The sequence below is a fragment of the Acomys russatus genome, chromosome 19 (genome assembly GCF_903995435.1).
Source record: "Acomys russatus chromosome 19, mAcoRus1.1, whole genome shotgun sequence".
Classification (NCBI taxonomy): domain Eukaryota; kingdom Metazoa; phylum Chordata; class Mammalia; order Rodentia; family Muridae; genus Acomys; species Acomys russatus.
In genome coordinates this window covers 25,528,299-25,554,770 of record NC_067155.1, presented here as the reverse complement: position 1 = coordinate 25,554,770, position 26,472 = coordinate 25,528,299, and the positions used below count along the sequence as shown (strand labels likewise).

The 26,472-nt window shown below is 49.9% G+C and overlaps 1 protein-coding gene across 1 annotated transcript; it reads left to right on the top strand.

Annotated features, from left to right (window-relative positions):
- Positions 1-3,580: 3,580 nt before the first annotated feature.
- Medag (mesenteric estrogen dependent adipogenesis) lies at positions 3,581-23,057 on the top strand. The gene is made up of 5 exons (XM_051162845.1): positions 3,581-3,930; positions 13,599-13,708; positions 19,855-19,967; positions 20,534-20,819; positions 22,915-23,057. The coding sequence occupies exons 1-5, from the start codon at positions 3,653-3,655 to the stop codon at positions 23,037-23,039; spliced, it is 912 nt and encodes a 303-aa protein (XP_051018802.1). The 5' UTR covers positions 3,581-3,652; the 3' UTR covers positions 23,040-23,057.
- The last annotated feature ends 3,415 nt before the right edge of the window (positions 23,058-26,472 follow it).

Genomic DNA, 26,472 nt, shown 5'->3' with positions numbered 1-26,472 from the left:
GAACTCACAAAGCCCCCTGATGTGGGCATCAAACACACACTTGTGTCATGTTTGCTTTGTGCCAGACACTCCTCAGAGTGCTTTGCCTACAAACCCTGCAGCATACACGTGAAGAAGCCAGAACACACAGGACTGATGTGGACACTCTCAGGGTGCCGGGGGCGAGCACCTGTGTGCACCTGTGTGTGTATGTGGAAGCCAAAGTTAGTGCTGAGTGTCTTCCTTGATCACTCTCCACCTTATTTTTACAAGACAGGGTGGGTTGGCGAACCCAGAGCTCATCGATTCAGCTTGGTGAACCCAGAGCTCATCGATTCAGCTTGGTGAGCCCAGAGCTCATCGATTCAGCTCTACGAACCCAGAGCTCATCGATTCAGCTCAGTGAACCCAGGGCTCATCGATTCAACTAGGTTGTGTAGACAATGAGCTCCACACACCTACTTGTCTTCCCCCAGCCCCAGTGTCAGGGCTGCAGACAGGTGGCCCTGTGCCAGGCCAGCTTTTATGTAGGCAGTAAGGATTTGAACTCAGATCCAGTTCTTGTGTGCCAGTCACCCTACTAACGTCCCAGCAGCCCCAGCCACTCGTGGAAACAGTGGTGGTGTCAACCGGCCCGTGAGAGCTTGTTGATTTGAGTTGAGGCTCTGTGTCATTCAAGGTTGCTTTGAGGGCCAGGGCCAGGAGAGTCTCCACTACAAAAAGGATGCATTTTGTTGGCTTATTCAGTATGGTTGGAGTAGTGCAAAAATGGCTGCTCACCGGGTAGTTGCTTAGGCCATGAAACAGTGTGCCTCAGTAGTCCCAATCTGGTGCCAGAGACCTCGAGGGTTCCTGGAGAGCTGCTAATCTTCAGTTTATGTTGGAAGCCCAGAGAGGCTGGTTCTAATACGGAAGAAATTGGCGGTGGCATCATCATCATCATCAGCAGCAGCAGCAGCAGCAGCTCAGAGTAGATGGATTGACCAGCAAGAGTGAAAGCCAAGCGAGTAACTAGGCAAAGCCTTCCTTCTTCTATGTCCTTTCATCTAGATGGCTATCAGAAGCGATGCTCAGACTCGACACGTGTCTTCCCACACCGATTAAGACAATCAATTAATCCCCAACAGACAGGCCCACTGGTCAACCTGATGTAGAGAATCCGTCACTGAGCCTCTAGGTGATTCTAGGTTGCACGGACTTAATGATCAAAACTGACCACCGCAGCCACTGAATGGGACCATTTAAAGCTCTGAGGCTAAAAGGCTGCCCCGTGCCTTGATGACATCACTATCACATCAGTAGGGCCACATGAGGATGGCCAGATCTTCAAGCTGTCCTCTCTTAACTATAAGCATAATCACAGCTCACCCCCCAGCCCCCGTGCCTGCTCTTCTATAAGCAGGATTTTCAGTGTAACATTGATGCTCTATTGTGAACCTAATTCGATGCCTACAGTTGAGGGGAATGCTTCTCAAGTACTAAAGACTCCAACCATGAGGATTTACTGCTGATGGGGTTGGGGGGGAGGCATTCCTTTGGAAAACTATTACGCCTCGTCATAGTTAATAGTTAACTTCTGTCAACTTGACATAAACCCAGACACACATGAGAAGAGGAGACCTCAACTGAGGAATCACCAATATGATAGAGACCATTTCTTGGTTTTTAATTGGTGTAGAAGAGCCCAGCCCCCTGTGGGTGGTGCCATTCCCTGGGCGATGGGATCTGGGTTGGTAAGAAATGTACATAAATGTGAGTCTCTGCCTCAGTTCCTGTCCCCAGGCCCAGGCCTTGTCTTTCCTTTGTCATTTGTAAGCCAAATAAGCCCTTCTATCCTCAAACTTGCTTTTGGTCAGTGTTTATTAAAGCAACAGAAAGCAACCTAGGACATATATGTATCTAGAGCCTTGCACAGTCTCATATCACTTATCCCAATAACTCCATTTCTGAGAGATGGACTACAGAAAGGAATTAAGTGTAAAGATGTTATTGTTTGTAGTAATGGAAAACAAAGTAATTTTTGCATTCCAGTAAAGAAAAGTCTAGACACCCAAGAGTGTATTCTTTTGATGGAAAGTAGCCTAGTGTCTTGAAATCCTGTTTATAAAGACAATGCCATTTCACACACAACATGCTTTTACTGTCAAATGAGGGGAGCAGAATAACAATTCTGCAACACCAGGGGCTGGAAGGATGGCAGTGGTTATGGGGAACACTTACTGCTTCTGCAGAGGATCCGGGTTCAGTTCCCAGCACCCATATGGTGCCTGTAAGTCCAGTTCCAGGGGATCTAGACTGTTGGGGTCTGGACTCTGCAGGTGTTCTGCTCACGTGGTGCACACACATAACTGCAGGCAAACATTCATACACAAAAGATGAACCATAACAACATCTTAAAAAATACATGAAGTATAGCAGGAGAGCTTTTGCTTGATTCAATTAAGCCCAAGCACTATGGAGGCACCCAGAGACAAGTCAAAGCTAATACTCTGGTTTCTCTTCAGATCCTATAAATCTTTTGCCTTTTACAAGTTGAAGCTAGTTTCTGAATTTTAACTTCAGGACTCCTCAGAGCTGACCTAGCGGCAGAGAGCCCATCAGTGTAGCTGCTGAAGAACGCGCTTGCTCCTCTGTTGGACTACAAGTTGGATGGTGCCAGGGGGATGGATGGATGGATGGATACACACACACACATACACACACACACACACACACACACACATATACACACACACTTTTTAAAAAGTCTTCCTCTCCTATTAGCCTGGAAATAGTCATTTAATTAAATTGAAAGGAATTTGAAAGGAATAGCCCTTTCATCCCCCGGGAGACTTGTGAGCACGGAGCAAAAGCACTAAAATATTTATAAACTGAGCAAACGAACAGATTCTGGGCCTAGGGAGCTGAGCCCACGGGGGAGGCCTGCTAGGGAACTTCTGGCTTGAATCCAGGCACATGGTCCTCAAGGGGTCACAGGGCAGCAAAAGCAAGAAGGCCAAGGATTGGAGTGCACAGGGGGACGCGCAAAGCCTTATGGGGAAAGTGGCAGGCCCTCAGGGAAGTATGCTCTAGGCAGGAACCCATGCTAGGAAATAAAGAGAGAAGGAAAAGCCAAATCATCTAGAAATTATAGGCGGAGGACACTGAAGACAGATGGGGCGTGGGATATAGATGTGGATGGAGCGCCCAGCCTGAGCTCTGATGGTCCCTGGGCCCCAGGTGGAGAGGTGGACAGGAGCCTTGTGTGGTCCTCTGGGAGCAGTGGTACCTGAGGAATACATGGGCACAGAGTCAGGTCTGGGCATCTGTCATAGGGAGGATGCTGAACCAGGCAGGGAGGGCTCCACGCGGGGGCTGAGTGTCTGACCCGAGTGGGATGACTAAGTTAGTCTTGGCCGTGAGCAAGCGAGGTGGGAGTGCGCCAAGTTATGAAACACTGATTGCTCTGAAGGAGTGGAGCATCTGGGGTCCTGCCTGGGGACTGGAGGGGCGTGCCTGGTGCCTGATAAAAGGGGCTGCGCAGCTCTGGGACCGCTTTCTGCTTTCTCAGTGCCAGCCTGCAGCGCTCCTCAAGGGTGGCCAGCCTTCAGGGTGACAAGAGGGCTCTGGAGCTACTACAGCACACAGCCGAGGGCAGCGCAGGGTAGGAAGGGGACCTGAGCCACAGTCTGATATGGCCACAGCAGCCTGCGAGCCTATGGCCAGGCCCAGCTTGACCTCCATTTCGTCCGGGGAGCTGCGTAGCCTGTGGACTTGCGACTGCGAGCTGGCCCTGCTACCCCTGTCGCAGCTGCTCCGCCTACAGCCTGGTACCTTCCAGCTGCGCGGTGAGCAGCTTGTGGTACCAGGGCCCAGGGAAGCCGCCGCCGCGCGAGGGGGCTTCAACGTCTTCGGGGATGGCCTAGTGCGCCTCGACGGGCAGCTGTACCGCCTCAGCAGCTACACCAAGAGGTGGGTGGCCTCCCTGCAAATCCTTTACCTGGCTTTTGTTCCCTCCCCAGGAGACTGGAGAGGGACCACTGCCACCCTACTTGTCATCCATTAGCCCAGACCCTCCGTTTTATTTTTGCTTGTTCGGTTTGTTTGTTTTCTTCTTCTTGAAGCAACTAAGTAGGGCGTCTTGCTGAGACTGTAGGGAGGATAGGGTAAGAGCCTGCTCAGCCCCACCCAACACTCCTAGCTGGTGACTGCTTTTTTATTCTGCCCATTAACTGGGTCAGATGAGCTCAGTGTGCAGGCACACCCCTCAGGGGATGTCTGAATGCAGATTCTCACGTCTAGCTTTAGCTGAGCACGGATATCCTTATTTGGCTGAAGCGTGCAAAAACCTCATTTTCCTGGAGTAATTGCTTTCTCGGTGAAGTTTCTTAAGCCAAGCAATCATAGTGGAAAAGAAATTAAAGCCCTCAAAAATCCAGTCCGGAGCCCCCATTGACTTTTCAGTGGATAAGCAGGTTGGGCAGAAATAAGTGCAAAATCTTCCTGGTTTGCTGCAGAGCATTGTGAGACCCCAGCTTCTACCCAGTGATTCTCAGCAACTGTTGTAGCCAACCAGACTCAAAGACTCCTTGGTAGGCTTGAAGCTGGCAAGGGTGTGGAAGTAGGCGTTCATCCGAGTGGCATAAGCAAGGGCTATCCGCATTCGATTCCACTTGGCTGAGTCACCCTGGAGGAAGAGGGTATACACCCCTCCTCTTACACGTCGCACCTCAGGGCCTGAGTGCCCCAGAACCAAGTGGATTTTGGAGTCTGAGGGCTGCCGCTGGCCAGATGTGAAGATATAATGTGTTTGCCACTGGGATGGTCCGTAGTCTGTGGAGAAGGTGGAGGCAAAGGGAGGGGCAGGCAGGAGACACTCACTGCCAGTGCATTCTTACACCTGCTGGCAGGTCATTCAAGTTTGAATGCCAGAGAAAACATTCCCTACCAAGACCTTGTGAAATGTCAATTTAAGTTAGAAGGCAGGCTTAGGCTGGGGAGCCGGCTCCAGCGGCCCCCTGCCTAACATAAGACTTAAGTCTGGATGTAAAAATGCCTCCGTGTGCCTGGAACCACAGTGCTAGGGGAATGGAGACAGGACAGTCACTGGGGCTGGCTGAACTCCACCCTCTCCCCAAACTGGCAAGCTCCAACTTCAGTGAGAGAGCCTGTTTGAAACTTAAGATGGACAGGTATACACTGCTGCACCTGTCACACACACACACACACACACACACACACACACACACACACACACACACGGCAATTATAATGTTCCTCCACTGAACTGAAGCCAGAAACAAGATGTTTGACAGAATCAGCTCCCCTCCCCCAACCCTAGCATAAGATGCTGGAAATGTTAGAATAAAACTGAGGCTTGTTATAAAACTTTTTCTTTAAATAGTAAATGGAAAAGCAGCAGGGGTTCTGGGCCAGGTAGGGTATGGTCCCAATGTCTGGGTGACACAGACCAGGGTGCATGTGTAATTTCATACATGCTGGCTTCTCCTCACACACGCACAGTCGTGTGAGGGTTTGCACACCCTGGAGACGCAAAGGCTCAGCAGAGAAAGGTTTGAACAGTGGAATTAGCAACCTGTCTTCTTGCAGGGGGCATGCCGTGGCAGGAGGCAGCTTTTACAGCTGTGTGGGCAGCCTGAAGAGTTGGCTAGAAGGGAGCCGGGTCTTCTGACTGGAGTATGTTCTAGATGGAGAGCTGGGCTGCCTGCGAGGGAGCGGGGAGCCTTCTGAGCTTAGCCATAGCCAATTCTCCTGCTCTGATCTGCAAGACGGATCCAGTGGCACTGGACTGACTGTGGTCTACCATCACCAGGAGCACAGGTCTGCCTGGATGTTTCCAGATTCTTGACATTTTTAAAAATTATGTGTAGGTGTGTGTGTGTCAGGATGTGGTGTGTGCCTTGTGAGTACAGATGCTGCCGAGGCCAGAGGCATCAGATGCCCTGGAGCTGGTTGTGTTGAGCCATCTCTCCAGCCTCAGGACCATTTTATGCAATGCAAAGCAACTGTACCGAATAGGCAGGAATATACTGTTATGAGCAACAGCGGACCACTTGAGTGAAGATATTCAAGCCCCGTCTTGCCTGGGCCTCTTCTTTTTATGGTTGAAAGGAAGAAGCAGCTGGAGGAGCAGGGCTGTACTTTGAGTCTCTGTTCTGTTTGATAGGCTTGGATTATGTAAGCGTCACTGGCCACACCCCGCCCTTTCTGGGTTGCGCCTCATCTGATTTGTCGGCACTGCGAACTGTGCACAACGGGCATAGATGACTGTTAGAAGATTCTCCTTATCAGTTCACTTAGGGGGTGCAGTTAGCCTCACCGTGGATGCACCCCAAACTAGTTTAGGATAGACTGGCCTCCCCCTTAGCCTCCTAATTGGCCTGACTAGTATAGTTGACTAGAGTTTAAGTTTGGTGATCCTTAAGTTGGGGAGAAAGTCGTTTTGCTGTTTCAAGAGGGAGGAGCTTGCAGCTTGATGCAGGTGGGCATCCTGGGTTGCTGAGTGGGTTCTAGATGCATCATTTTGGTGGTTTTCCCCATAGTTTGCCGACAAGGGTCTCAAGTGGCTGAACACAATATTAGAAGAGGGTGTGCGCTAGCCCAAACCAAGTGGACCAGAGGTTCCTAAGCTACTTCCTGTGTTGTGATTATGTACTAAACGCTATAGAGCATTTCTATGACTTGGCTAGTTCCCCAGTAATTGAGACACAGACCTATTGATTTATTTAAGCAGCTTTAGCTCAATAACTGGGCAGGTACAAGTTAAATTAGTTTTCTAAGCTAATCTGGCTACCTCCCTGCTGCACTCAACAGGTTACTTGCTAATATGTCATCCTGTCTGGGCTGAGTCGGCTCCATCAGACCATGTCCTCTTTCTCGATCTTCTTCTTTCTCTGCTCCTGCCGCCTCCTCTTCCTGGCCTCATCATCTCTCTCTGAGACCCCAAGCCTGAGAACGGCACCTCCACCTCTCTCTATTCTGCCCAGTAATTGGCTATCAGCAACTTTATTAACCAATCAGATTGCTGGGGGAGCAACATTTATATGACATTATACAACCAGATTTCAGAGTCCAGAATTTAGCATCCGAATGGACAGAACATCAGACCAACCCCCAACAAAATTTTCTGCCTCTATAGCATACACTGCTTCTGTCAAAATATACACAAAAGCCAAGTCTTCTCCCCCTTTCCCGTGTGTGTGTGTGTGTGTGTGTGTGTGTGTGTGTGTGTCCAATTTGATTTAATTACTACTGTGGCATAGGAGTCCAGAATTTTGAGTATCCCTGGCATAGCACTCCAGTTGGATCTCCTCAAAGTTGGGCAATTGGTGTAGATGAACAGCCTGGGCCCAGGGTGTCTGGCATCTGCAGGGTCTGCTTGTGCACGGTACAAACTCCACACTTGTCTTAACAAGTCGGAAACCTAGCAATGATCGACTGTCTCGAGGTTTCATCTTTTCTGCAGCCACCACATTCCTGCCTTGGCTGTGGGATAGCATCTAACTAAGAGCAGCTGCCAAGATGCTTTAGGATTGAGGAAGACAAGAGTAGGTCCTTGAGCACTTTGGACCACTGGACCTTTGAGAACTGCATACTGACCTCCGCAGAGATGAGGATGGATTTCCGGTGCCCCTGGTCCAGGGATGTGTGGATAAGAACCCTTGGTCTATTAATTCATTAATTACACTTTTATCCCCCTTGATGAGCACTTTGGGTTTAGAATAAGCCCATAGTCTAATTAAGACTCAGCCTGTTCTAGTTTTTCCTGGGGTCCTTTCCCAAGAAACCCCAAATTTCTGGGAACCACTGCCCTTGACATTCAAACAGGCCCCTCAACTGGCGGTTTCTGCCCTCCTTTCTTGGGTTCTTGTTTCTGCTACTTAAATTTTTTCTAAACACAGCGTTAAATAAACTACAGAAGCCAGACCTTTCCTGACTAGTGATGGCCGTGAAGGTCCTCTGAAAACTCTGCTTTAAAAATATTTGTCTTAATTTGTGGAAGTAATGAACAAGGTCATCATTGTCATCTTTCTTTTAAGGTCAAGATTTCTATTCATGCCATATCTAAAGCCTGCTCAGGACACTACCTGTATGTAATGGTTACCAAGTGACCTGAAAGGCACCCCCCTTTCTCTCTCTCTCTCTCTCTCTCTCTCTCTCTCTCTCTCTCTCTCTCTCTCTCTCTCTCTCTCTGTGTGTGTGTGTGTGTGTGTGCTGTGTGTGTGTGTGTGTGTGTGTATGTGTCTGTCTGTCTGTCTCTGTCTGTCTATCTGTCTCTGTCTCTCTGCCTGTCTCTGTCTCTGTCTCTCTCTCTTAGGACGCAGCCTACTGCTGACATGCAGTGGCAATGTCTGGCAAACATGACCTTGAGTCCTGTCTGCTCCCTGCTCCCTTGGAATGAAAGTGGCCGTTGGATGATCTAAATAAATAAAACAAGAAGTGTGGCTACTAATATTCACTTGAGTGCCCGGAAGGGTGTTAAGTGCCTCGCCGGTGTCATCAGGTGATATCTTGCAGCGTTGGCACTACTGTTGTTGTCTCAGTGGAAGGTGCTGGGCTCAGCCGAACTGTGGGTTCTAAGGAGCAGTGTCTGACTGTGCCTGTGTTTCCAGGAAATTGCCTCAGACGAGAAGCTGTTCTGCCTTCCAATAGCCACCAGCAGCTTCTCACACATCCAGAAGCCCCGAAATAAATAACTGGATTTCTACCAGTGCTTCCCATTGGTACAAGACAGTCTTTTAAAACGTGTGGGGATTTTAAAAGGAGAAATGATAGACTCAGCCCCTGGCCGCAGCCATACCCTCCCTCTCCAGGGGTCCTGTCCGTAGAATGCTAGGGAATCCTGGGTAAAGATGACTAAGTCTGTGCTGTCGGAGCCTCATCCCCCACCCCACAGCGAGAAGTGGCAGCTGTCTGCCAGTCCTGGCAGGGTCACAGCTCCCAGTGGCAGCTTACAGGTCTCTGCTCTGCCAGTCTGGGCCCCTGTCCTGTGACACACAGAACTGTGATGTGAGTGAGATCTGGTTCAGAGGAGGCGTGTGTGTGTGTGTGTGTGTGTGTGTGTGTGTGTGCATTGTATCAGGGAGGGACCCTGGAGCATTTCCTTACTTTCTGTATAACCCAATTTCCTTGGCTTTTAGATGAGACTAACAATCAAAAATAAAATGGGCACGGAGAGACGTCTTAGTGAAGATTGGAGTTTCATTCCTGGCACCCATATCAGGCAGCTCACAGCTACCTGTAACTCCAGCAGTCTGAAGCCCCCTTCTGGCCTCTATAGGTACTGCACTCACATGCAGAAACCCAACTACGGAAACACATACACCCATAATTAAAAATAAAACATGTTAGCGAGGTGCAGTTACCCACACCTGTAATCTCAGCACTGGGGGCATGTGGGGCAGAGGCATGGGATCTCTGTGGGCTCAAAATCAGTTTGGCCCTACAGAGTGAGTCCAGAACAACCAAGGATACAAACAAAGAAACAGTTTTTTAAAATCACCTTGGTCTTAAAGTTTTGTTGTGTTAGAATTAAAATTGATAAAGTCTTAAAGAAATAAACACTGGCACATACTGAAGCCTTGCCAGGTGTTCACTTTTGTATTGTTACCAAGTAGCCCCATAAGCCTCTTTGGACTGTATTTAATCTGGTCACCCTCTCCTGGGAAGCTATTTTGCTGGTGATGAAAATGAGTTTCAGCAAAGGTGGAAAGCCTCGTAGCTCACAAAGATCCACCTGCCTCTGGCTCCCCGAGTGCTGGGATTACAGGCATGCATCACGGTCCCAGCTTACTGCAGCCCTCTTACACCTTGCCAACCTCTCTGTGCATACTTGGCATAACAAAAGTCTCTCGCCCGTAGTTGGGTGACTAGCTTCAGGTCCTTGGTCCCTTTATGTAACCAAAATGTAGAACAGTGGAGTTTTGGATGTGTGAATCCAGAGAGTGTGGTTCCTCCCTGCTGTCTCTGTGTGCGAATGACGGGTCAGTTTTTAAATCTGAATGGTGGGGTACCTTTTCCCACAGGTGTTTCTCTGTTGGCTACTTAACATGCACATTACTGGGGTTCTTGATACAACACAGATTCTGGGTGCATGAAACCATCCAGGGGCTTGGACAGCCATGCCGGTGATATCGCTCCAGGGACCACACCCCTCTCAGGAAGGACTCTGCTCTCTACCACTGCACGTTGAAATCACGTGCTTCTTCTGGCTCTCAACTGCACCACGTGGCTGTTGGTGGCGCAGGGATTTTCCTTGCCATCTTTGTGTTGTTATCAGGACCCACGGCACAGTGGGTCACGGAGAGCTGTGGCTCAGGGGTCACAGGGAGCCTTGGTTCCGAAATAGAGTGCACACATCACTGAGCGTGGGCATGAATTGTATCTTATTTTTAAACACTGCTTCCTGCGACATTGTCCGGTCCTCTGATAGTTGCCCTGAGGCTCGGGCTTAGAGAGTTGTAGCCTAAAAGTAAATTGGGGATGAAATGAAATGAACAAATGGGAGTTAAAGAGGACCTGCTGCAGGGAAGCAGCCGTAAAGCCGTTCACACCTTGTCCTCCCCTACGGTAACTTCAGAAAACATGGCTACAACTTTTTGGTGCACAGGGGTGACATTTTCATCACTGATCCTGAAGTGTCCTTGATGAAACATTGAGTCCCCGATCCCCAGTGTCATCAAGAAAGACGTTCCGCAGCAAGAGCAACAACTAAATGCCAGGTGTTGAAACAAACACCCCTGGAGCCGAATGGGCAGACCCTCAACTAAATGCCAGGTGCCGAAACATCCCTGAGCCGAACGGGCAGACCCTCAACTAAATGCCAGGTGCCGAAACACCCCTGGAGCCAAACGGGCAGACCTTCTGACCTTTCTCTATTGTGATGAACACCCCTGGAGCCGAACGGGCAGACCTTCTGACCTTTCTCTATTGTGATGACTTTTGTATTCAAGTTTCATAATGATAAATTTCAAATAAATACTCCCATTTCCTTATTTCATTGGGGCTTTGAGGTGTTTGACAAAGGGAACTGGAGATGGAGGGAGTGGTGAGCCAGCGTCCCTTCATGCAGGCTAGCTTCTCTTCCCATCGCTTGCTTGTGGTTAATGCAGATGAAAAACACGAAAATGGAAAGCTCCAAAGATCAATAGACCAGCCATTTTAAAGTGTGCACCTCTGGGTGTCAAATGGCACACTCTCTTATTCCACTCTTTCCCACGCCAGCATGTGCCGTGTCCCTTTGCCCTGAGTCTCTGAGACCTGTGTGCTACCCACGTGCCAGCATTCAGCCTTCTAGCCCTGTGGCACCACTGTCTAGGCATCTCAGCACTGCATGGAGCCATGCAATGATCTCACCGTCTTCTGGATGGGTAAGAAGGGACCCCCGTGGTTCTTTTCTGTGGCCAGGCTAGAGTTATGGGGTATATCTCTCTTCTATAAATTATGCCACCAAAACCTTCTGATACGCAGTGTTTGCACACACCTGGGGTGCGTGGCCCTTTAAATGACTTCTGAATCATCTCAGGCAGGGAAGTGATATCACACCTACTTTTACTATTCTGTTGTTACACTCGATGCACTGTAAAGTGTGTCATCACGTGTGGTTTAGACATAGACTCAACACGTGGCTTCCTGGTGCCCCTTGTCTGATGACATCCAACCACAGCTCTCTGAGCCTCAAGGCCTTTTTAGAATTCTCAGGAGCCCGTTTGCTCTCCCAGCTGATTGGTTCTGAGCTGATGGTCCTTTTTTTTTTTTTTTTTTCACTCACACTGTGGGTTTGTTGGAAGGCAATTTGTCCATAGCAAAATTTAACGATGTCTCCAGTCGGATGTTCAACTGATCTCACAGGAGGAAGGAAATGCCACACTGTTGTGTCGTCAGATAAGTGTGTAGAACTGCTACTCTGAGGGACTCCCTTGCACACGAACACCAGGTGCCTCCTCTAGAGGGCAGCTGCCATACTGCGGACACACACACACACACACACACACACACACACTCCTCTCCTCGTGATATTGGTATGGATGACAAGATCAGCCCCTTTCTTCCACTGTCACCACAAGGGTGTCCCTTCCTCTGCTTTCTCCTGAGCCCCTGCCACACTGTGCGCCCTCGTCCTCTTCTCAGGTCTCTCCTTTCTTTCTCATGCCAGGTCTCTTTTCTAACAGCTGCACAGATAGACAGCTGGTGGGGGATAGGGATTTTTGTCCTGCACTCTCTGCCCAGTTCTGGAACTCTGGGCTATACATGCAGTCAGGCCACTGGCAGTGTCCACCTGACCTTGCGTGTCAGCGTGGCTTTGTGAAGGGATGGATGGATGGATGGATGGATGGATGGATGGATGGACTCCGCCAAGGGTTGTGCCTTCCTTCTCCTCTGTTTCATGTCTTCTGGGCCTTTTGATGTTGGTCAGCCAGGATGGAAGGTTAGCAAGCTTTTACTCCAGCACATAGTGGGAAGCAGAGGTCGTTCCACAGTGATTTTTGCCACTGTTTTGTTTTCAGCACTGGGCACCAAACCCAAGGGCTTGCACAAGCCATCGTAGCAAGTGCTCTACCACTGAGCTCTGCCCTAGGCCAACCTCAAGGGGCTCGCTGGAGGTCACGGGCTAGGCACCCTAGCCAGATCTGCGAGCCCCAGGTTCAGAGAAAGACCCTGTCTTAAATAGTAAAGTATAAAGCAATTGAGGAGCCATACATTGACCTATGACGTCTACCACCATACCCACACACCTGCTTGTGTGCATGCTCATGTGCAAGAACAGACACACATGCACACACCTGCCTGTGTGCATGCACATACACAAGAACACACACACACATGCACACACCTGCCTGTGCGCATGTGCATATACAGAAACACACACACACATGCACACACCTGCCTGTGCGCATGTGCATATACAGAAACACACACACACATGCACCTGCCTGTGTGCATGCACATATACAAGAACACACACATGTGCGTGTACACACTAGTACACACACATACACATAGTGAAACATAAAGCAGGAAACAATTCAGTGTCTGCACTATGGCTCAAGTTTTAATGGCTCTCCCGAGTCCTGCCTCATGATTGACTAATGGTGTGATCCACACAGGAGGGAATGCTTACTTGGGGATTAGAGGTGGGAGTTGGGAGGAGACAGAAAATTCCAGACCTATTAGACAGGATGAATCCACCGGAAAGACTTAGTGAATTCTACCTCTTTGGCTCTTTCTTTTTTTCGTATGGTTAAGGGGAAGTTTTTAAAATTGTAGACGAGACAGAGTGTGTTTTATTATTGATGGGGGGTGGCGCTTAGGGTGCTGATAGTTTCAGATGAACTTTCTTTGCTCAGAGGGTAGACAACATTGGTCTCATCTGCAAAAGGCTTCCACGAAAGCTGTACACTGATACCGAGCCACTCCAAAGACCATAGAGCCCTCAGCCAGCCAGCAGTGACCGGAAGGCAACCTTCTTGTCTGTATAAAATGTGGTGCCCTTGTTAGGATGCATTTTAGGAAACACGCCTCAATGGCCATGGCCGAGGTAGGTGCATGCCCAGTCGGTGTACGCCCCTCCTCACGCGGGAGTGGACGCTGCATCTGCAGCTCTTTCTGCTTTTCCACAGGTACGTGGAGCTGACCACCTACTGTGATTATAAAGACTACAGGGAGACGATATTGAGCAAGCCCATGCTCTTCTTCACTAACGTGCAGACCAAGAAGGACGCCTCCAAAGGTAGGTGTAGAAACAATCATTTGGTTCCGCCTGGCTGGGTGGTGGGCTGAGGTGCGAGAGAGGCTGGAAGAACGGAGGACAGCTGTGAGCTTACGCCAAGGGCAGCAGCAACACGCCACCTGTCATGTGCAGCCACTTGGAGCACAGCACAAGCTCCCACAGCCGACCTGCTCTGAGCGTCTCACTTGCTATTCAGGCAGGAAGTGATCTCACAGGGAGCCTTTAGAGGTGTGACTTCCTTTCTAGACAGGAAACGCTCTAACGTTCTGGATCTTTGGGGTTGTAGGAATGGTTGAAGTGGTGAGGCTGTGTCTGAAGCATGCTCTCTTGTCACACTAGCTGGCCCAGTGACACGTCCTATCACCCAAATGGGTTTTGAGCATTAAAGTAGGTCCAGCCCATAATTCTCTCTTTTATTAAGATTTAATTTTTTTCAATTTATTTTATGTATATAGGTGTTTGGTCTGCACATATGTCAGTGTACCCCATGTGTGCCTGGTGCCCTTGGAGGCCAGAGAAGGCATTGGATCCTCGGGAACTGGAGTTACAGATGGTCATGTATGTGTGTGTGTGTGTGTGTGTGTGTGTGTGTGTGTGTGTGTGTGTGTGTGCATGTGTGCGTGTGTAATAAAAGTCTCCGGACAAGCAGCCAGTGCTCTTAACCTTTGACCTGTCTCTCCAGCTAAATTATGTGTATGTCCTTTGTGGCATGTGTACATGAGTGCAGTATCTTCAGGGGCTTGAAGAGGCCATTAGAGTCCCCAGAGCTGAAACTCCAGAGGGTTGTGAGCTAACTGATGTGGGTGCCAGGAGCTGAATCCTGGTCCTCCGCAAGAGCAGTTCTTTCTTTTAGCTCCTGACTCCTTTCCGTCCCCATAGTTAATAATTTTCCAAGGATGGAGGTTTAAAGTGCTATTGTGGTAGGATGTAAGTTGACCCTAGCTATGGAATACGTGTTCTGCCTTATTTTAGAGATGTGGAATCCAAGATTTTTGTTTTGAAAGCAGTGGTAAGTGCTTTAGGTTGTGTGTGTGTGTGTGTGTGTGTGTGTGTGTGTGCGCGCGCGTGTGTGTGTGTGTGTATGGGTGTGTGTGCACGTGCATGTGTTTCTGAGCATTAGGATTGCATGATGAAACACATCTCTTTATGGTTTCCAGGTTAACTGGCAACAACCTTGTAACTCAGATTCCAGTGTGAACATTTCCCCATTTTTATTCTCTCCTCCTCCTCCTTGGAGATAATACGGGAGAGTCCCTGGCACAACCTTCTGTGTTAGGAATGAAATTCTGGGGCTGGAGAGATGGCTCAGAGGTTCAGAGCACTGCCTGCTCATCCCGAGGTCCTGAGTTCAATTCCCAACAACTACATGGTGGCTCACAACCATCTGTAATGAGATCTGGTGCCCTCTTCTGGCCTGCAGGTGTACATGCAGGCAGAGTGCTGTATACATAATAAATAAATAAATAAATAAATAAATCTTAAAAAAAAAAGAATGAGATTCTGAAACTTGAGCCTGTGTAGCAGTCTTCAGATGAGTTGCTGGTGGTAACTAGTGACTGGCTCATCTCAGACGGCCTCGCCCCAGCCTCTCCTTTTATTTGGCTATTGGAGCCTCTCCACTCCCATCATCCACAGCTCCACATCAGAACTGTTTGCAGGAGAGGAGAGAGTGCGGTGACCACCCACACCGCGACAGCACCCTAGTCCCATGCATGCTCTGGCTTGGTGACGGCCAGGAAGCCTCCAGCACTGTAACTCACAGGTGTCCAGGGGCTGCACTGTAACTCACACATGTACAGGGGCAGCACTGTAACTCGCAGATGTACAGGCGCAGCACTGTAACTCACAGGTGTACAGGGGCAGCCCTGTAACTCACAGATGTACAGGGGCAGCACTGCAACTCACAGATGTACAGGCGCAGCGCTGTAACTCACAGGTGTACAGGCGCAGCACTGCAACTCACAGATGTACAGGCGCAGCACTGCAACTCGCAGATGTACAGGCGCAGCACTGTAACTCGCAGGTGTACAGGCGCAGCACTGTAACTCACAGATGTACAGGGGCAGCACTGTAACTCACAGATGTACAGGGGCAGCACTGTAACTCACAGATGTACAGGGGCAGCACTGTAACTCACAGGTGTACAGGCGCAGCACTGTAACTCACAGATGTACAGGGGCAGCACTGTAACTCACAGATGTACAGGCGCAGCCCTGTAACTCACAGGTGTACAGGGGCAGCACTGTAACTCACAGATGTACAGAGGCAGCACTGTAACTCACAGATGTACAGGCGCAGCCCTGTAACTCACAGATGTACAGGGGCTGCACTGTAACTCACACATGTACAGGGGCAGCACTGTAACTCACAGGTGTACAGGCGCAGCCCTGTAACTCACAGGTGTACAGGGGCAGCCCTGTAACTCACAGGTGTACAGGCGCAGCCCTGTAACTCACAGGTGTACAGGCGCAGCCCTGTAACTCACAGGTGTACAGGCGCAGCCCTGTAACTCACAGGTGTACAGGGGCAGCCCTGTAACTCACAGATGTACAGGCGCAGCACTGTAACTCATAGATGTACAGGGGCAGCACTGCAACTCACAGATGTACAGGCGCAGCGCTGTAACTCACAGGTGTACAGGCGCAGCACTGCAACTCACAGATGTACAGGCGCAGCACTGCAACTCGCAGATGTACAGGGGCTGCACTGTAACTCACACATGTACAGGGGCAGCACTGTAACTCACACATGTACAGGGGCAGCACTGTAACTCGCAGATGTACAGGCGCAGCACTGTAACTCACAGGTGTACAGGGGCAGCACTGTAACTCACAGATGTACAGAGGCAGCACTGTAACTCACAGATTTACAGGCGCAGCACTGTAACTCACAGATGTACAGGGGCAGCACTGTAACTCACAGGTGTACAGGCGCAGCACTGTAACTCACAGATGTACAGGGGCAGCACTGTAACTCACAGATGTACAGAGGCAGCACTGTAACTCACAGATGTACAGGGGCAGCACTGTAACTCACAGGTGTACAGGGGCAGCACTGTAACTCACAGGTGTACAGGGGCAGCACTGTAACTCACAGATGTACAGGCGCAGCACTGTAACTCACAGGTGTACAGGCGCAGCCCTGTAACTCACAGGTGTACAGGCGCAGCCCTGTAACTCACAGGTGTACAGGCGCAGCCCTGTAACTCACAGATGTACAGGCGCAGCCCTGTAACTCACAGATGTACAGGGGCAGCACTGTAACTCACAGATGTACAGGGGCAGCACTGTAACTCACAGATGTACAGGGGCAGCACTGTAACTCACAGATGTACAGGCGCAGCACTGTAACTCACAGATGTACAGGGGCAGCACTGTAACTCACAGATGTACAGGCGCAGCCCTGTAACTCACAGGTGTACAGGGGCAGCACTGTAACTCACAGATGTACAGAGGCAGCACTGTAACTCACAGATGTACAGGCGCAGCCCTGTAACTCACAGATGTACAGGGGCTGCACTGTAACTCACACATGTACAGGGGCAGCACTGTAACTCACAGGTGTACAGGCGCAGCACTGTAACTCACAGGTGTACAGGCGCAGCCCTGTAACTCACAGGTGTACAGGCGCAGCCCTGTAACTCACAGGTGTACAGGGGCAGCCCTGTAACTCACAGATGTACAGGCGCAGCACTGTAACTCACAGATGTACAGGGGCAGCACTGCAACTCACAGATGTACAGGCGCAGCGCTGTAACTCACAGGTGTACAGGCGCAGCACTGCAACTCACAGATGTACAGGCGCAGCACTGCAACTTGCAGATGTACAGGGGCTGCACTGTAACTCACAGATTTACAGGCGCAGCACTGTAACTCACAGATGTACAGGCGCAGCACTGTAACTCACAGGTGTACAGGGGCAGCACTGTAACTCACAGATGTACAGAGGCAGCACTGTAACTCACAGATTTACAGGCGCAGCACTGTAACTCACAGATGTACAGGGGCAGCACTGTAACTCACAGATGTACAGGGGCAGCACTGTAACTCACAGATGTACAGGGGCAGCACTGTAACTCACAGATGTACAGAGGCAGCACTGTAACTCACAGATGTACAGGGGCAGCACTGTAACTCACAGGTGTACAGGGGCAGCACTGTAACTCACAGGTGTACAGGGGCAGCACTGTAACTCACAGATGTACAGGCGCAGCACTGTAACTCACAGGTGTACAGGCGCAGCCCTGTAACTCACAGATGTACAGGCGCAGCACTGTAACTCACAGATGTACAGGCGCAGCCCTGTAACTCACAGATGTACAGGGGCAGCCCTGTAACTCACAGATGTACAGGCGCAGCCCTGTAACTCACAGATGTACAGGGGCAGCACTGCAACTCACAGATGTACAGGGGCAGCCCTGTAACTCACAGATGTACAGGGGCAGCACTGCAACTCACAGATGTATAGGCGCAGCACTGTAACTCACAGGTGTACAGGGGCAGCACTGTAACTCACAGGTGTATAGGGGCAGCACTGCAACTCACGCGCACCCTCTGACTTGTTCCCGCAGGAGGAACCTACAGATAGAATATGTCTTAGGTCAGCATTGTAAGCATAGTTCCAGGAGCGGCACAAGAAGGGATGTGTGAGAGGCTCACAGAGCACGTGGCCGCATGGTAAGGCCTACGGGAAGAGGTCTGCGGCCCCTACAGCTGGACAACTGCCAGAAAAGCTAGGATGTGAGGAAGTGCTGTAATGTGAAAACAAAAGATGGCTAAGCTTACAGGATGACAACTTTTACTAAGGCAACATGTCAGTTCTGCTATTCTGGATGGCATTGTATGCAAATCAGTAGTTAGTATATCCTGGAGATGAGCGCCGCCATCTTCTAGAAGTCTGTGATAGTGAACACGCAGAGAGACAGGTCTGTAAATGCACAGTATACAACCTGCCACCTGTGGGAGGGGCTAGGCAGATGGACAGGTCTGTAAACGCACCATGTACAACCTGCCCACTTGTGGGAGGGGCTAGGCAGATGGACAGGTCTGTAAATGCACCATGTACAACCTGCCACCTGTGGGAGGGGCTAGGCAGATGGACAGGTCTGGAAATGCACCGTGTACAACCTGCCTGAAATTCAATTCTAGGTACCGACTAGCCTGCTGGCTTTATTTTGTCTCTCGTCTCAAGTAGCATATATGGTGGCTAATATCTAAAATTCCTTTTAAAAATTCAGAGGAAGGGAAACTATGGGTAGGAAAACTAAAAATGAGGAAGATTGGGTTTAAAATGCATTCAAGGCTGGAGAGATGGCTCAGCAGTCAAGAATACTGGCTGCTCAGCAGAGGACCGGGGTTCTTTTCCCAGTGCCTACATGGACTCACAACCATCTGTGGCAATAGTTCTGGGTGTATGATGTCTCCCTGTTTGGTCTCTGAGGGAACCAGGTGCAAAAATGGTGCACTGACATACATGCAGGCAGAACACACATACACATAAAGTAAAAAAAAAAAAAAAAAAAAAAAAATCTTCCAAAACAAAAACAAACAAACAAACAAACCCCATCACATTCCTTCAAACCGTAAACACTTGCCTTTGGCCCTCAGGGTTTGCCTCTGAGGTCTCTTAAGAGCAATAGAATGTTCTGGAAACCACACAGCAGCAGGACGATGCGCAGGTTCTGACAAGCTTGCTGCGCCTCCCGAGATTAAGTGCTTGAGTGATTGATTTGGCTTGATTCTGGGAATGGAAAGAGATTAGCAGTCAATGAGATTCTGGTATTTTCAAGTGAGGAAACAATCTACCTTTTGTTTATGTTGTGTGCTGGGTAGGGTCAGAGGGTAGATTCCACCTCCAGTGCCTGGTGCTGGAGTCTCCAGCCTGGAGCAATGGGGACGGCTTTGAAGGGGTTCCCAACCTTCCTGATGCTGCAGCCCTTTAATACACAGCCTCCTGTTGTGGTAGCCTGAAGCAACAGGAAAGGCTTTGAAGGGGTTCCCCACTTTCCTTGGGGCCATCTTGGCAGGAAGAGCCGGAGGAGGCCAGAGCAGCTACAGCCGCGCACATTTCGGAGAAGCATGTTCCTGTGGCACAAACAACACGTTTTCTGACTTTTGCTCACACAAACACTTTTTTCTGACTCCTAGAGAGGACCTATGCGTTTCTTGTGAACACGAGGCACCCAAAGATAAGACGGCAGATAGAGCAAGGCATGGACATGATCATCTCCTCAGTGATTGGTGAGAGCTACAGACTTCAGGTGAGATGGGTTTGCTGCAGGAGAGCTACCAAGTCCCTTCCTGAGGCACACGCTCCGCTCCCCCCCCCCCTGCGTGGCACACCCTCTGCACCCCCTCTCCGTGTGGCATGCGTTCCAATCCCCCCTCTCCTCATGGCACACGCTCTGACCACCCCCTCTCCGCGTGGCACACACTCTGAACCCCCCTCCGCATGGCACGTGCTCCGACCGCCTCTCCGCGTGGCACACGCCCCGACCCCCCCCCTCCGCCGGGCACACGCTCCAACCCCCCCTCTCCATGTGGCACACGCTCTGACCACCCCCTCTCCGCGTGGCACACACCCTGGACTCCCCTCCGCGTGGCACACGCCCCGACCCACCCCCTCCGCCTGGCACGTGCTCCGCCCCACCCTCTCCACGTGGCGCACACACCACCCCCCTCGCTCCCACATGCTCCGCTTTCCCCTCCTTGTAGCACACGCTCCGACCCACCCTCTCCGCGTGGAACGCTGTAGACATTCGGATGTGGATGATTCTACAATGATGGTTTTGTACCCCATGTCAATGGATGCTTTTCTCTCTTTCAGTTTGACTTCCAGGAAGTAGTGAAGACTTTTTTCCCTCCAGGAACTGTGGTGCTGAATGGAGAGGATTTGAGCTTCGCCTACGAATTCAAGGCGGATGCCCTGTTTGACTTCTTCTACTGGTTTGGGCTCAGCAATTCCACCGTGAAGGTGCATGGGAAGGTTCTGAATCTAACAAGTACGAACCCGGAAAAGAAAGAAACGATTAAGTTATTTCTGGAAAAAATGAGCGAGCCTCTGATCCGAAGGAGTAGTTTCTCTGACCGGAAATTTAGTGTCACATCTAGAGGTACGTCGTGTTGTCTTCCTGGTCAACTCCCAGGGTGGCAAAGGTGGTCCGCTCAGAGGCTGAGGGTAGGGGTGGGGGTGGGGCATGAGAGCCAAGTGGCCACTAACTGAACCGCCAGAGGCCTGCCTCCAGACCAGAGAGAGCACTGGTCTGGAGGCACCCTGGCGCTTGCCTTTAGTTCCACCCAGCACTTGGGAGGCAAAGGCAGGCGGGTCTCTGTGAGTTCGAGGCCAGCCTGAGTTCCAGATCAGCAGGGGCTACATCTTGAGTTAAAAGCAACAACAACAACAAAACCTGGTACTTGCAACTCAGGGGAGGAAGCAGTAGGGGGGTGCTTGTTAGCCTAAAACAGAAGCTGGGCACAGTGAGGTGCACCTGCATTCCAATGATTGTGTGGGTGACTTGAGTCCAAGGGTCTGAAGCCAGCCTAGTCAACACAGGGGGGATCCTGTATCAGAGAAAAGAGAAAAGAGGAGAAAAGAAAAAAGAAAAAGGAAGATCCGGCTTTTGTTTAAAGCTATTGTTTTCTCAACAGCAATGCTACAATGCGGCAAAAGCGGGAGACACTCTTGAATTACTAATTTAAGTGGCTGCGTGTTTCCCCTTCAGCCCACAGAGTTTAAACTATTTAGGAAGAGTGCTGCTTCCCCTATTTCATTCTTATGGACTGGGGACCACAGTGCTGCCAGCCGCCTTGCCTATCTCAGCGGCGGCAGCGGTGCTCTCTGTCTTAATGGTGTGTTCGCAAGGGATCCTAGATACTACAAGAATAACTCCCGGGAACGGTTCACCTAACAAACTAACATGACATATGGCAGGCTCTTGGTTTTGAAATGCACGTGGCTCAGGCAGATGGCTCCTTCCTGAGTGAGCAGCTCTCTGGCTCTCTGAGGGATAGCTAGTCTGGGTCCCTCAGCACTCCCTGTTTGCAATGACTGCCAGCCCAGGGCCCACAGTGCTCGGCAGCACAGATGTCAACCGTCTAGACTAATTGTATTTAATGGCCGTTCTTTCTTCCTTTGTGTGCAGCCAAAGTCCTTACCCAGGAGCTTTTTATCCTGGAAATTGTCAGTTTCCCTTCCCTTCTCCCTTGCCTCTCTGTCACTGTGCCTCCCTCCCTCCCCCCCTTCTCTCTCTCTCTCTCTCTCTCTCTCTCTCTCTGTCTCCCTCTTTCTCTGGCTTTTCTCTCTCTGAATCCCTCTTCCTTCCTTCCACTCGCCCCACCCCCACCCTCTCAGCCTTAGCTGTGTCTCTGCCTGAGCTCCCTCCATTACAACCAAGATCTTTGTGGGTGGTGTCCTCCCTGCTTTGGCTGTGCCATTGTCCTAGAAAGCTTCCCCTGAGGCAGCTCTGGGGCCTCCACCGGCTCCAGAGCAGTTGGGAGACCAGCCCCTGGGAGTTGGTGGGCATCACAGAGAGCATAGCTATGGCATGCCTGCTGCACTGGCAGGCTGCCAAGCCTGGCCTCGAACCCTTGAACCGTCAATCTGGTTCTGTCCGCTTCGGAAGCTGTCCTCTAGCTGGGACACTTGGCTGTTGCTCCAGAAGCTCTTGTTTTTCACCCTCAACCCTGCAAGGTGAATAAACCAACCAATCAACCAACCACCAGAATCTGAGTCCTGATCTTGATCTTAGGCATCTGTTTCCCAATACCCGATGTTTACCTCGGATCCCCACCCCACTAGCAGTCAAAGCCCTGTGTGCCAATCAACATTTTACTTACTATTTATTTATGTACTTACTGTGAGGGAGTCTCAGTGTGTAGCCTTCTCTGGCTAGCCTGAAACCCACTATGTAGACTAGGTCGACCATGAGTTCACAGAGCTCCACCAGCCTCTACTTCCTGAGTGTTGGGATAAAGGCGTGTGCCATTACATCCAGCCGACAGGAACAGAGCAGATAAGCAAAACCCAACCCATTTCCAGTTAGTTGTTTGACTGTCCCTGTGGAAGCCAGAATTTCCCACTGACTGCTAAAGTGGCTATTTTGGGTGAGTTTCAGAGACTCTTTTCTCTTTTCCTCCCCCCTCTGTGGTGGTAATAACAAATGCCTTGTTTACTGTGGGTTTTTTTTTTTTTTTGTTTTGTTTTTTTAGGTTCAATAGATGATGTTTTTAACTGCAACCTGTCACCCAGATCATCGGTTACAGAGCCACTCTTGGCAGAATTGTCATTTCCAAGTGTTCTGGAGTCAGAAGAGACATCCAGCCAATGTATCTGATTGGTCTGAACATTCTAGGTAGGAGATGGGTATGGTCCTTCAAGGTTCTATGGAGGACACTTTTCTCCCATTTCCCTGGGCGTGGTGCCCTGGCACCATCAGGGTTATGATTATGGGATGGAAGGGCTTTGCCCCTATGGCATGGGGTGCACTGACAATGAACACTGCTGTGAAGAATCCAAGGAATTCTTAGGGGCTACCACCAGGAACTTGGCTTAGTACCCAGGCACTCCGGAGACTTTCCTGGCAACCTCAATGGGAGGCACCTGACTGGCATGCTGACCTGTGATGCTTTGTGGATCACAGAACGGACCCTCTGCGTGGGACACACCTTTAGGCCTGCAGCTCCTGCAAGCCGGGGTTAAGCTCTTCCCTTGCAAATGTGTTAGGCAGAGCCCCTGCCATATTCTGTGAGAGCTAAGCCTCATGTTTATCCTACTGGCAGGCCGCTGAAAGATCTGCCCCCTGCCTCAGTGTAAAGCCTGGTGCATGTGGCAATCAACCAGTGACAAGGCAGGGCCCTCCTCCCTGCAGGTACACCATATGAGTTTTTAGCATATTAACACAAAAAGGTAAGCCTACAGAAGCTGAACGAACTCTGCAGTACACTGGACATCAGTGCGCTTTCTGCCTCACACCTCCAGTAGAATTCACTGAAATTAAACGGTTACATGGGTGTCCAGGTATGGCACACACTTGTAACCCCAGCACTTGGGAGGAGGAGGCATCCTTGACTACATAGGGAGTTCCAGCCCAACCTGCTCTATGAGTACAGAAGACCCTGCCTCATAAAAGCAAACACACATTTTTGCATCCGTGAATTACCGCATATACTCACAGGAGGCAGATTTATGGGCCCTATGTATCACCTTTTCTGTTCTTTGAAAATGTATTCCCACACTACTATATTTTGATATCCCTACTGATGGCCCACCATTTTGTGTCTGAAATGTTACCTAGTGCATAGGCACAATTAAAAAAATTTTTTTAAGCGTTCAACCTGGAATTGATTTCATTTGTGGCCAAAAAGGTATGGGATGGACCCTTGAGGTGTGAGTTGTGTGGGCAGAAATGTGGCTCTCACAGCCACTACCTCAAGAAAAGACGTGAAGAAAAAGACCACAGAGTTTGATATGGAGAGGATAAAGTGTTACTGTGAGACTGAGACCTCTAGAGAGATCTCTGGTCTATTCCCAGAGTCCCCACTAAGAAGAGACAGAGTCCATTGTCGATGCAAATGCATAGGAATTTATTGAGCCGATGCGACGGGGTCTGTCCAGATCTTTCAAGCTGCAGACCCCGAGAAGCAGAGGCATGGGCCTTTTTATAGGTTTTAGACAAAGAAATGAGTTTTACAGTATGTGATTGGTTGGCATTTGGGCAGAAAAGCTGCAAGCAGGGAGTTACAAGCCTTGGTGTTTCGTGGTTGGATATGGGTGGAGGAGCAAGCTGACCTATGGGAAAGATTGGTTGAAGCAGTCACAGGGGGCGTTTAGGAACTTTTTTAGTTGGGGAGGGGTAGTGGAAATTTTAAACATAGCTGGTTGTTCTTGAGTCCAGCTGGACCCTGAGCACAGACTGAGACCTTGAGTCAAGGTGGACTCTTCAAGGTTTTTCCTGTCCCTGCCACACACACACAGTGATCTGATATCTTTTTGTCGTTGGTTCAAGCTGGACCCTCTAGAAATTTACATGCTTTTGCCTTAACGAGGGTCCTTAAGGAGGGGGCGCTGGTTCCTTCATTACTTCATCACAGGAGGATAAGTATGTTATTAAGTTCAGTAAAAAGAAAAACAATAAAGAATTCTAACAAGTCAACCTTAGGTGCAATAGCAAGAGTCAGACTCTTCCAGAAGGAAATAAAAACTCTATTCATAAAATTGTCAATTTTCTTCCGAAACTGGGTTGAGAAAATGCCCAGCAGCACCCCAGGGATGGAGTAGAGATCTAGGAAGCTAATTCCATCACCAAGATGTTTTAATTAGTGAGTCTGAAGTCACCCAAGGATTCTGTCACTAGAGTTTGATCGGCCACCTATACAAAGCCTGAAGGTGGCCCCAAACTGGCCATATACGCAGCCTGATGTGGGCAAACAGGATTAGTAAAACTCTGTAGGCCGTTTGTTCCTACGGCCTGTTCTCTCCAAAGCTGAGGCTGCAGCTTGGTCCTCAGGGCCATCGGTTTTTTGCGTCTTTAGTATCATATGTTGATTATACATAACAATGGTTTTCGTGATGACTTCATACATGTTCATAATGTGTTTCTATCACATTTCACTCACCTCCCCTGTTACCCTCTACCCGGCGCTGCTTCTCTTCCACGGCTGTTTTCCGGAATGTCTCTCTGAGGTCAGGGATAACCTTAGGGCTCCTTACTGCCACAGCCTTCATGACCCTGAGAGCTAGAAGGGCCTGTGACGAGCAATTCCATGTGTCAGCTTGGGCGGAACCAAGGAGCCTAGAGTTGGTCAAGCATCATTCTGAGTATTTCTGGGAAAGATGGTGGCTTTTGAGTAAGGCAGACCATCCTCCCTAATGTGGGCACGTCTCAGTCAGCTTTGGGTCTAAATACAAAAGGCTTCTCCCCAGCAAGAGGGACTCTGGAGCACAGGCTCCTCGCTGAATCTCCCCCTGCTGGTTCATCCTAGACGGTGCAGCTGACAAATTCCTAAACCCGTTGCAAGTCCTTAAAACCAAAGTGTGGAGCTGAGTGTGAGGCAATCGCAGTTCTCAGAGGGTAGAGGTGGAAGGATGGAAAGCTCATAGCATTGTGGCAAGTTCAAGGCCACCCTGGGTGTGTGAGGCCTTGTCTCAGAACAAGCAAATACCTGAGGAGAGAGAGAAAGAGAAGGGGGGAGGGAGGGAGGGAGGGAGGGAGAGAGAGAGAGAGAGAGAGAGAGAGAGAGAGAGAGGGAGAGAATGAGAGAGAATCTCATTAGTTTCTAGAATCCTAACACAGGAGTCCACAAACTGAGATAATGTCTTAGGAGTTCACCCATTAGCTAGAAAGAACACAATGCATTTTCACACATTACTTGACACAAGTAACACACACTACACAGTAACAGTGTATTGCCCAAATCAAAGAAGCAAGGCAGAGAGGAACTCAGGCAGGAGAGGATCTAGGATCACCTAGGAGACACACCTGGGCTTGCTTGGGACCATTCGTCTAGATCCACATCATTGAGACAGGAAGCCTCACGCCGTGGTTTGTGGCCCTGGGTCAGCCGAGCACAGATACCCATCACCATTGACTTCAGATGCAAACATGGCTTCCCAGCCGTGATGCACGGTGAGCCAAAGTAAGCCTTTGCTTCCTCTAATTGCTTATGTCAGCGTTCTCATCACAGCAATAGGAAAAGCAGCTAAGACAATATCGTTGTGGTGGGGCACGACGTGGCCAGCTTTGACTTGCTTTGGGCTCTTCCGGCTGC

Excerpts from the sequence above, each read along its gene's own strand:
- Medag (XM_051162845.1), top strand. The coding sequence starts at position 3,653 with ATGGCCACAGCAGCCTGCGAGCCTATGGCCAGGCCCAGCTTGACCTCC. Across the intron at positions 3,931-13,598 it reads CTCAGCAGCTACACCAAGAG|GTACGTGGAGCTGACCACCT; the intron begins GTGGGTGGCCTC and ends GCTTTTCCACAG. Across the intron at positions 20,820-22,914 it reads ATTTAGTGTCACATCTAGAG|GTTCAATAGATGATGTTTTT; the intron begins GTACGTCGTGTT and ends TTGTTTTTTTAG.